The sequence below is a fragment of the Pteropus medius genome, unplaced genomic scaffold (assembly GCF_902729225.1).
Source record: "Pteropus medius unplaced genomic scaffold, Ma_sr-lr_union100, whole genome shotgun sequence".
In the NCBI taxonomy this organism is placed as follows: Eukaryota; Metazoa; Chordata; class Mammalia; order Chiroptera; family Pteropodidae; genus Pteropus; species Pteropus medius.
The window spans coordinates 672,010-684,431 of NW_024355206.1; the positions used below are offsets into that span (position 1 = coordinate 672,010).

The 12,422-nt window shown below is 38.3% G+C and overlaps 1 protein-coding gene across 9 annotated transcripts in view; it reads left to right on the forward strand.

The window, feature by feature from the left end:
* The window catches only part of AKAP13 (A-kinase anchoring protein 13), a 233,549-nt gene that overhangs the window by 56,297 nt on the left and 164,830 nt on the right, over nt 1–12,422 (forward strand). For all 9 annotated transcript variants that reach the window (XM_039858438.1, XM_039858432.1, XM_039858434.1 and 6 more), the window contains exon 2: nt 1,464–1,507. In XM_039858438.1, the coding sequence (XP_039714372.1) occupies nt 1,475–1,507 (33 nt within the window). In that variant the 5' untranslated portion in view covers nt 1,464–1,474. The remainder of the gene's footprint in view (nt 1–1,463; nt 1,508–12,422) is intronic.

Sequence of the window (12,422 nt, forward strand, 5' to 3'; positions counted from 1 at the left end):
GAGCCACTCAGACAAGTTGATGTTGTCCTCTATTTCTTGGCACATAAAAATCATCAGAGGACTGCTTAGTCAGTAGTATGCCTCCATAGATTTCTCCAGTCTGTATGGATTACCAAAGTATTAATTCCTGTTTTCAATTTCCACTGATATTTCTTTTGCTTGCTATAACGAGAACACTTCAGAAGTCAGTTAAAGCAAATTGATTCATAAATTTATAGGTTCTTTCAATCTTTTGTCCCAGGCAAGTCTGAACAAGACCTGAAAAGTTGATTAAAAGGCCAGTGAGCACAGCAAGCTTAATTTTAAATTAAGCAAGGTTTTATGATCTGTAGAACACCAGTTGTAGGATTTTTTTCTGTTTCATTTTTGCATGTATGAATGACATTTCTGCACTGTTGTTTATGTTGCTCATTAGTATAAGCCTAAATTTAATTCAATCACCTATTGCGGGTGAGACACTTTTTTAGATCAAATTATAATGAAATTACTTGAGTCTGCTTCCCTCTTAGGAAGGTGGGATCAGTTTATTCTCAAATTCACGGTGTTTGGCAAAGGACCTGCCCTTCTGAAGTCAACAGTTCTGGACTATAATATTTTAGTGTAGATGAAGTACTGGTCAAATCAGCAACTTAAACTTTTAAGGACATGCTTTTTTAAGATTCAGGATTAATACATATATAGTCTTGGAAGTCTTCTCTAAAGTTTTTCATAAGTTGTGTGTGTGTGTGTGTGAATTCATTTAGTGCAAGTAACACTAGGGAATTCAGCTATTAATTTTAAGAAGGTCGATAAGCGTTTAGGTGTTGGAGGCCAGCTGTAGCCCCGCTTCCCTGAGGATGAGAGCTCTGGTGCTCCTCTGCTGCCCCTGTGTCCCCAAGCTCCCTGGAGAGGCTGGGGGGAGCCCAGGTAAGTAGTAGTGTGTGAGTTTAGGGGATTAATGTGAAAGCATATCTAAACATACACTGCTTTCGCTTTACTGGTTTGCTTTTAATAGCCTGTTGGTTGTTGAAACTATTTCTGTGGCAGTGAAATGTTTTGTCTTTATTTTTCAGTCGGAAAATCTTTCTTCCCCTTGAAAAGATTGAATCTGGGCAACAAGTTTTGCAATATTTGACTTTCTTGTCTTCCCAAACCTCAAAGAAAGCCGTGTCTAGTAATCTCAGACTTGTGCTTAGATGGCTGTGCCTTGGCATCTAGGACTTAACGGTGGTTTTTATATTTTTGGTGATAACCTTTAATTTTTTTAATTGAAATAAAGTATATCTTTATTCATCTTTTGTTTAATATTTCTGCCTTACAGTTAGACAGTAAGCTCCTTGCTAACAGGAACACACCTCCTCAAGTTGCTTGTATAATACAGCGGGGAATGGAGGGTTCAGTCTTGCCATTTTGATCCTCCTGTTTTTGAACCTGAGGATAACCTTTAATTTTATTCTTATTTATTTCTCCCTTTTCTGTTTCAGTGTCCTGGGTCATGAAACTTAATCCTCAACAAGCTCCATTATATGTAAGTAAATCATGAGTTGGGTTTTTCCCCCCCATTTTTGTACTTATCTGTGCTGCTTATATGCTGTAATAAATTCCAAAATGCTTTTATGTCAAGGGAATTTGTAACCATCTACGTATTAATTTTGGCATAGTACACTTCAGAAAATGAATTTGATTTAGTCAATATCAAGTGACTAGTAAGTGCATGGTACTGAACTTGAGAACAAATACCTGTGAATTAAACTATTCGGGGTAATAAGATGCACACATAAGACAATGACATCGCCCTGCAAAATGATGCTGTGGCTTCTTATTTTTACCTGCAGTGCATTTCTGTAAAAGTAGTATGGAGATTTTCCTGCTGCCATTGTGAATGATCCTGTGTTGCAACTAGATGGCGCTCTGTCATTGGGAAAGTGCTGTTTAGGAGTCAAAAAGTGGGAATTATAAAATGGAATGGGTAACTGAAGGAATTAGAACTGAAAGAGCTACATTCTAGGTGACTTTTGTCATTAACGTTGCTCTTGTTAGTGAATTAGCTGAATTGGGGTGGTGAAAAGTGCCTTTTGGTGACAAAGAGATATGGAGAGTTTGAGCTGTGAGAGGCTGGTAGAATTTGGATTGGTATGATCTAGAGAGGCTGGGAAAAATTCCTTTGGTGGGACAGGACTTGAGTCAGGCCTTGAAAAATAAGGAATCATTTATTGGGCGAAAAGTCCCCAGAATTTATTCAAGACACCGACAGATAGATGATCGGTGGATGAGTGGTGGGAGGGTGGGTGGTAGAAAGTCTGACCCAGCTCGGTTTGTGTCGGGGAATTATGGGCGATCAGTTCCAAAAGATGGCAGAGGCTCTATTGTGAAGGAAGACAGGCGGCGGTGGTGGGTTATTTTGTGACCACTGAGGAGAGTTTGGTGGTGTTTATTTTAAATTTGCTGTTCGTTTTATGCATTTATTTATTTTTAGTCAGGCTGTGTTAATAATGGTCATAAACTTTACTAACATAAAACACTCTTCTGCATAGTCGATTTCTATGTTAAGTGCAGCATATAAAGAAAAAATATGTGTTCTTAGAAGATACCTTGTATGCTTATTTTCTTTCCAGACTACTTGGAGAGAATTTATGGTCACTGGGTTTACACATAAACTAAATACTTGAACTTTTAAAAACAACTTTTTGCGATATAATACACACACCATAAAATTCATCCATGTAAGTGTATGATTCAATGTTTTCTAGTATATTCGCAGTTGTGTAATCATGATCATTATCTTTGTTCAGAACATTTTCATTATCCCCCAAAGAAACCCCATACCCGTTAGCAGTCATTCACCATTCCCTTTTCCTCCCCAGCCCTGAGTGACCACTTACTGACCTACTTTCGATCTTTCTGGATTCACCCATTCTGTAAAGTTCATATAAATGGAATCATGCATGCAGTATGTGACCTTTTGTCGCTGGCTTGTTTCACTGACCATAATGTTTTTAAGGTTCATGTTAGAGCATGCATCAGTACTTTGTTCTTTTTTATCAGTGAATAATATTTCACTGTATGGCTATACCACATTTTATTTACCCATTTATCAGTTCATGGACATATGGGTTGTTTCTACTTTTTGGCTGTGATGATTAATAATGCTGTGAACAGCAGTTTTTGTGTAGACATATATTTTCGTTTCTCTTGGGTATATACTTAAGAATATAATTGCCTGGTTACATGATAACTCTTATGTTTAACATTTTGAGAAATTGCCAGTTTTCTACAGCAGCTGCACCATTTTACATTCCCACTAATAATGTTGAGGGTTCCAGTTTCTCTATATTCTTGCCAACACTTGCTGTTATGTGACTTACTGTAGACATCCTAGTGGGTGTGACCTGATATCTCATTGTGGTGTTGAGTTGCATTTCCCTAATGGCTGATGATTTCCAGCATCTTTTCATGTGCTATTGGCCATTTATATAACTGTAGAAAAATATCTATTCAGATCTCTTGCCCATTTTTAAATTGGATTATATGTCTTTTCTGTTATTGAGTTGTAAGTGTTCTTTGTATATTCTGGATAGCAGTCCCTTATCATATCAGATATGATTTGCAAAAATTTTCTCCTATGACTTACCATTTTACTTTCTTGATAGTGTCCTTTAGAGTGCAAAAGTATTTCATTTTGGTGATGTGCGATATACCAATTATTTTTTTCATGTCTTGTACTTTTGGTATGATAGCTAAGAACATTTTGTCTAACTCAAGGTCACATAGATTTACTCCTGTTTTCTTCTAGGAGCTTCATAGTTTTAGTCTTCACATTTAGGAAATGATTCTAGAGTTAATTTCTGTCTAAGCTGTCAAAGAAGGATCCAGCTTCTTTCTTTGACATGTAAATATCTAGTTGTCCCAGCACCATTTCAGCCCGGTGCAAGGTGTTTCAGATTTCCGATCTACAGAATTGTAAGATAGTAAATTTGTGTTGGCTAAATTTTCTGAGTTTGTGGTAATTTTTGCAATAGCAATTGGAAACTGATATAGTAGTAGTTTGGGGAAGTTAATTGGTGGTAATGTGAAGGATAATTTAGAAGGAGAGAATAGAGGCAGGGAGAAAAGTTAGAAGCTTTCTGAATGTACCGTCGTGGAATCTGAGAGCTTTAAATAAAGATTTAAATATCTGCATCAGCTGGTTTTAGAGATGAAGAAATGAGTTCTGAAGATGCTGGGATAACATGACACAGCTAATTGGTAAAATTGTGACATGTATATTTTGTAGGCTTATTCATAAAAATCACTGTAAAGCTTGTTAAGCTTAGAAAGCTTTATTTTGTTAGGGAAGCAAGACTCTAGAAATCAGTTCTGAGGAATGTTAATAAAGTAAGTGCTTTAAATATGATTATGTATTTTTAAAATAATTTTAATTTTTCAGTTACAGTTGGCATACAGGTTATATTAGTTTCAGGTGTACAGCATGGTGATTAAACATTTATGCAACTTATGAAGTGATCACTCAGATAATTTTAGTACCCATCTGACACCGTGCATAGTTATTATAATATTGACTATATTCCTTATGCTATGCTTTACATCCCTGTGGCTATTTTGTAACGACCAATTTGAACTTCTTAGTCCCTTCACCTTTTACACCCACCTATGCCAACTCCCCACTCATCTGGCAACCATCAGAATGTTCCGTTGTATATCTATGAGTTTGTTTGTTTGTTTATTTTGTTCTTTAGATTCCATGTGTTAGCAAAATCATATGGCATTTGTCTTTCTCTGACACAGTACCTTTTAGGTCCATCCAGATCTCGCAGATGGCAAGATTTCATTCTTTTAATGCCTGAGTAATATTCCATTGTGCATATGTACCACCTCTTCTTTATCCATTCATCTTTCGATGGACATCCAGGTTGCCTCCATACCTTGGCTACTGTAAATATGCTGCAGTGAACATAGGGGTTCACATGTCTCTTCAAAGTAGTACTTTGGGTTTCTTCAGATAAATACTCACAAGTAGGATTCCTGGGTCCTTCTTTGTCTCTTGGTATAGCCTTTGTTTTAAAGTCTCTTTTGTTTGATATAAGTATTGCTATCCCAGATATTTTTTTTTTTCATTTCCATTTGCATGAAATATCTATTTTGATCCCTTTACTTTCTGTTTGTATGTGTCTTTCATTCTGAAGTGAGTCTGTTATAAGCAGCATATGTAAGAGTCTTGTTTTCTTATCCATTCAGCCACCCTATGTTCTTTGATTGGGGCATTTAATCTTTTTTCATTTGAAGTAATTGTTAATAGGTATGTATTTACTACCATTTGATTCATATTTTTGATCTTTTTTTCTTCCTTCTTAAAGAAGTCACTCTAACATTTGCCGTAATATTGGCTTGGTGGTGATGAGCTTCTTTAGATTCTTTCTTGTCTGGGAAGCTCTTTATTTGTCCTTAGATTCTAAATGATAGCTTTGCTAGCTAGAGTAACCTTGGTTGTAGGTCCTTGCTTTTCATCATTTTGACTTATTTTGTGCCAGTCCCTTCTGGCCTGCAAAGTTTCTGTTGATAAATCAGCTGAAAGTTTTATGGGAGCTCCCTTGTGGGTAACTTCTTTTGCTGCTTTTAATATTCTTCATCTTTAACCTTTGGCATTTTAATTATGATGTGTCTTGGTGTGAGCCTCTTTGGGTTCATCTTTCTGGAATTCTGTGCTTCCTGGGCTTGTACGTCACTTTCCTTTGCCAGGTTAGGGAAGTTTTCCGTCATTAATTCTTCAAATAGGTTTTCAATTCCTTGCACTCTATCTTCTCCTGGTGCCCCTATGATATGAATGTTGGTACGCTTAATGTTATCCCCCAGACACCTTGAAGTATTCTCATCTTTTTTGGAATCTTTTCTCTTTTTGCTGTTCTGATTGGGTGTTTTCTGCTACCTTATCTTCTGAATCGCTGATTTGAACCTATGCTTCATCTATCTACTCTCGATTCCCTCTAATGTATTCATTTAAATTATTGTGGCCGTCATTTCTCACTGGTTCTTTTTATGTTTTATACTTCAGATTTCAAGTATATCTGTTAGCAGTAATACTTACTGGGGAAGTTTTCCATTTTTTTTACAAGGAGAGTGATAATATACTTCATTCTACACTAACTAAGTTATTACAGGGACTTATGCTGTTTTGATGAAGAAAATTATATGACAGTCCATTGGAGAGGGGTCAGTGCTTTGCCCTTGGAACAAGCAGTAATACACAGAAGAATAAAAAGAGTATGTTAAAGTTTTTCTTTCACTTTATATTTGGAATCTGTGGAGGCGAGTATCATCAGAAGAGAGAAAACTATTAGTAAATATGGAAAACACTAGATCCTGAGAAATATGAAATACAAATCTCACAGCACTTAATATGATAGAGACCTACACAATTAAAGTCCTTTTTAAAAATAAGTAACCCAAGTTTTACCTTCCCTTTTCATGTTTTTAAATGTTTTCCTTGAAATAAGTTAAAATTTACAGAAAAAATTGCAAGAATGTAACTCACTTCCATTCACCTCTTATTAACATTTAGTCACATTTATGTATCATTCTCTGTATTACATATTTTTTTGAATTCGTTTGAAAGTTGCAGACATCATACTCTATTCCCCTAAATATTTCCTAAAAACTAGGACATTCTCTTTCATAACCATAGTACAATTAACAAAAACAGGAATTGTAAAATTGGTGCAATACTCTTATGTAAGTTTATATCCAAATTTGTGTAATTATCCCAGTGATGTTCTTTATGCCATCCTCCTCCCAATCCTCCTCCTCCGTCCAGGATTTAATCCAGGATTACACATCGTGCTTATGTCTGTTTAGTTTTTTAATCATGAATAATTCTTCTGCTTCTCTCGGTCTTTTGACATTTTGGAAAATTATAGGCTAATTACTTTGTAGTAGTTTGGGTTTGTATGATGTTTTCTCCTGATTTTTGGCAGGAATACTACATAAATGATGTTCTTACTGGTGTATCACATTAGGAGGACACATGCTCTATCGTTGTTCAGTTTTTGGAGATGCCAACTTTGATGGCTTGGTTATTGTGATATTGAATTTACATAATTTATCCATTCCAGAGGAATTGGGCATTTAAGGAAGATGGTGAAAGTGTTCACTTTCCCTCTTTAATATCGTTTTTGTCTGGAAGTACCTTTTGCATATTGGGTTTTCCTAACATGGCACCCTTGTTCTCTCTAATGTGTGCCCTCGAATATAAGTGGAAGTGAAAAGGGGCTGGTGTCAGCGGGGAGCACATTGTGAGTAATTCATTGCCTGAGATCTCTGCCCTTGTGGATACACACACACAGGGTTTTTAAACAATTAAAGTTCTCAACTAAGCTGTTACAGCCATATTTAATATGGAATATAGTAGCGACTCAGTGAACGTTCGTTCAGTGAGTGAATGAAATACAATTTAGATAACACTATAAAATTTTAGTAAACTTGAACTTCTTTTAGACAGAACAGCCTTTCTTAAATTTGCTCATTTGCTTTCCAAGTTTCTTTATTAATTTACCTTGTGTGGGCCCTAAATAGTGATGCCATCTTTGTGATTAAAGATGTTGCTACCAAGGACATAAATGTAATACTGATATCTTTATTGTGCATATGTAACTTTACAATTACAAAGAAATCTGTAAAACATGCCTGGTAGTTTTATTGTAAAGATGTATTCTATGGGGTAACTAGCTTACCTAGTCATTAGCTAATTGAAAAGGCATGCTAGAAATAGTGGTTATTATCTCTTGAGTCCTGAATTTTTTTCTCTAGTTCTAATGGGACTAATGGTATGAGCCACTTGTTTATAGTAAACTACATAGAGCAAACCACATGACTGCTAATTTTCTTTTTTTTAATGAACATAGTATATGTGCCCTTTGCCTCTAGAGACCTTCTCACTGTCAAGATAAAAGCATATACTTTTCTCAGAAGGGATCAGGGATGAAGGATGCTGTCAGATGATAAAAGGAAAAGCCAGGCACATGAAACAAATGTTGGTATTTATAAAACAAATAAAATGGGCCCTACCACCACCCACACTCTAAGCTCTTCAGCACCTAGCAACTGGACACTAGCAGCAGTAAACAAATCCTCCCCCAGAGTAACAGCTGAAAAGGAAGCAAGATTTTTAAACTTCCGAAGGAGGAGGAGGAAAAGGTCTTTGGATGTCTCTTATCTCAGGTCCCAGGCTTTTTCGAGAAGAGATCTGGCAAGGCCAGGCCTGAAGCTTTACAAGGTACAGTAGGTGTCACCAGTAAAGACTCCCGGATTGATCTCATGCTTCATATGCCAGGGAGAGTCACTTCCTTTCTCCTCTCATCGTTGTACTCTTTTGGAGGAAAAGTTGTGATGATGCACTCAGCGAATGCCCCAGAGTCAGCTCTCCGTGTGTGAATGAACTTTGCGGGAGAAGTCAGGACTACAGAAAAATTTGATGAGTCGTAGGAATCATTGTATTTTTGGAGTGGGTGAGCCCAGCCTTCTGGAAGAGTGAAGAAACTGAGCTACAGAGAGATCGAAGGATTCACCTAAAGTTTCATGGGGGTTGTGATGGATCCGGTCAGGTAGCAGAATCTGCAAATAACCAGCCTAACCAGTGTTACAGGAGCCAGGTCGTTAGTGGGCTTGAATTTAAGATTCAAAGTACAAGCAGAGAGAGGTTATAGTACAAGACTCAGAATTAGTAGGCTAAGTAAGAGGAAAAGAGGTAGCAAAGAGAAGACTGGAAGGAGAGGAATGTTTGAAAAGATGCAATTGAGCTCCTTTTTCCGAGGAGTGAGAAGGCAACGTCTTTATGAGTTGTGGGCCGTTGAAGAACAGTTACAGTATTACCTGGAATCTCTCTTAAGTGGAAAAAGGAGTCAAACTAAAACATGTATTTTAACCTTTGATATAGGGAAGTCAGTCAGTAATAGCCATCCCAATGAATTACTTGGTCAGACACTTATCTTTATACTTCGAGCTTCTTCAAGAGGATAGGTGACTTCTTAGCTGCAGACCAGTGAAATTGAGGTCAAGGCCCTTGAACAGTAGGCATATTTCTTGTACATCACAGCTCTTGCAGCCCTCTGAATGCTCTTTACTGGTCTCAAAGTGTTCCTGGGCAGTAGGCACTAGATGGGTAATGATACTCCAGAATGGATGGCCGTGGCTAACACTGACCGAGAAGGTTTACACTGGTGATAACTCGCTAACTAAAATGACTGAAGAACACACTGAAAGAGGGAAAACTTGGTGTGCATTTCTCAGATTCTTCAATTATAAACTTATGTTTTGGTATCCCCAAGATTTTCAGTCTATTGAACACACCTCTAGGTTTACTTAAGGAAGGCCAAAAGGCGCTTCCCCCTACTAATTAAGTGCTTTTTAAAACAAGAGAGATACTCAGATGTGAGATGTAAATTTGGCTCTAAGGCATGCTCCAAGGTTACATATGGGATAATTATCATTATTTGCCATATGTTTGGGATAAAACTCACATTTATTAGATTTTCAAGGGGAAGAGCTATTCCAATTACAAAATAAATTTCCAGAACCCCAACAGATTTGGTTTATTATATCCTTCCTTTCTTCCTTTTCCTTAGTATTGAATGTTTTTGCACGTAACTGCTTCTGGGAGCAGGCACAAACATCCTGACAGTAGAGGAATGCCATAAGAAAGAACGTTTTTGCCACTGGATGGCTTTCTTTATTTAAAATGTACAAAACAAAACAATGTCTAATGGTTATGATTATTTCTGTTAGGATGGGGGGACCATTATGATGATAATATTCTCTGTTTTCCTAAGGAAAGGAAAGTAGATTAGGGTGCTGGTATTGGTTGAGAACCTACTCTTGGCACAAGATACCGAGGTGGGCACTTTCTACACGTTCCCTGATTTAATCTTCAAAGTGGACATATACAGTTTGGTTAATATGTCCATCTTACAGCCAGGAAAGTGAGGGTTCAAAGGAATAACTAACTTGTCTAAGGTAGCAAAGCTCTGGTAGACGTCTAAGGGTCAAATCTTATGACTTTCAAAGCCCATTTAAATAAGAGAAATCAGAAGAGCATATCCATTTGACTCACATGAATATCCTGAGAGAAACTTTCCAGAGTGATTTCCGGCCGCCACATGGGATTCTGGTTGATCTGGGCTTCTGCGTCCAGCCTCAGCAAAGACTTGGATTCTGCGGTGGATTAATGTGCTCCGTGCATGCTAATCAGTCAGAACATGGGACCTAGAGGGTATTATGCTAAGTGAAATCAGTCAGGGAAGGACAAATACCATGTGATTTCACTTACATGTGGAATCTAGAGAACAATATAAACAATCAAACAAAACAGAAACAAACTCATAGATACAGAGAACAAACTGATAGTTGACTGATGGGAGGTGTTTGGGAGACTGGGTGGAAAAGGTGGAAGGCTTAGGAAGTACAAATTGGTAGTTGCAAAATAGTTTCTGGGATGTGAAATACAGCATAGGGAATAGAGTGAGTAGTATAATAACTATGATGTCAGATGTGTATAATAGATTTATTGTGGTGATCATTTTGTAAGCTATATAAATATCTAATCACTATGCTGTACACCTGAAACTAATTTAAAATAATATTTAAAAAAAAAATCTGAACAGATCAGAACCCACACATACCAGAAGATGAGAGTAGAGATATGCTCAGAAAGAAGAGGTTTAAAATTTTCTATTAAAAAAAAGTTGTTCTTGATCAAGCACTTTGCATGAATAGTCATATATTTGAAGGGCCACAGAACTTAGGTTACCTCAGCTTAATGTTCTCAATTGCCTCATCTAGGGACGAGGACCGACTAGGTAATGGCAACTTTCTATCATTTTTCCTAGGAAATTTGTTTCTATAGCAGGAATTGAAATAACCTGGCTATGCCTGTTGCTTGGCTGCTAGGTTACATTTTGCTCATTCACAGAGTTTTATCAGCCGACAGATCTCTTAAATGAATTACCTGCCATTGCCTTAACAATACATGTCTGATGGGTCTGCTCCAACATTTTGTAGACTGATGGCCCTTTCCAGCCAGATCTGAGGACAGTGTTTAAATAGTGACACTTTATCACTAGTACCAGAAGAAATAAGGAAGTCAAGTGTTCCTCAATCTAACTTTTGATGGTTTTACAGAACAAGAACTTGAATTTCCTTCTGTTGGACTTTTAAATCAGTCTCCAGAAACTTGTTTGGAAGTTAGTAGGTTTCGCTTTTGCAGGTAGCATTTTCTCATTTTTCCTTGACATATGCAGAGCGGATGAAGATACATAGGTCAGTGACTTTTCAGGGCCTGTCTACAGGATGCTTTTACAAATAACTTGGTGTTTCTGAAGCATCTGAAAAGCTTAATTTCTCTTTGGTTCTAGCAAAGAGAAGTCTTGCTGCCCAAGGAAGACCAAAATGTAACGTTCTGTACCTTTAATTCATTCATTAAGTATTTGTGAGTGGAGGATCTGATCTTAGAGGAATAGCTTCTTTAAAGGGGCTCAGATGCAGGAGGAGCACAAGAAATGACAGCACGAGCAATACCGGTTCAGTAGCTAGGTTGTCATACAGGCACCGATGGGATAGCGGAGACAGAGCCTTCAGGAAAGATGGGCGCTCTGCTGGCCCGCATCAACAGCTGTGAACAGAGTGGAGAGTCTTTGAAGTACGGGCTGCACGTGGCGTTCCCAGGGCCGTGAGGGGTCTGCTGGACTGGCACGGACAGTTCACGCTGGAGAATGCTTGGGAATGAGGTGGTGTAGGGGGAGCTGCTCTGTTCATGATAGCAGTCACTACTCACATGTGGTCATTTAAATTAATTAAAATGAAATAAATCCAGTCCCTCCAGGGCACGTGCTTAGGTGGCCACCCTCTTGGACAGTGCAGACACAGACCGTTTACATCAGTGCAGAAAGTTCTGTTGGCCAGTGCTGGTCTAGGGAACATGGGGTTTTACGTAGCAGGATGGAAAGCAACTGGACATCTTTTGACCAGGCAAAAGTGGCGCGATGAAAATAGTACCCAGAGAACAGCGATCAAGAGGAGTAGAGAGTAGGGGAAGCACAGGGTGGGACCGCTAAGTGAGCAGGCCTGGCACGTCGCCCTCACAGCGAGCCGAATGGGATTCCAGGGTGATAGAGCTGATCCGAGGGAAGGGCGTAGGGATTTTGTCTGATCGGATGGATGCCTGTAAGCACCACAGAGCCACAGATACGACCGTCGAAGATTTTAATGTGAGAGACAGAGGGAAAAGGGTGTGGCACCAGTGAGTGAGGAGTTCTTAGGAGAAGGCGTTGCCATGGCAGCCTGAGGGTGAGCAGTCAGCCTTCGAGGGTGGTGGTGAGGATTAAACGAGGCGACGTGTGTGAAGCGCATCGCACAGGTGATGGATAGAAACTTTAAACCTAGGTAGTTTTTAAGGAGAC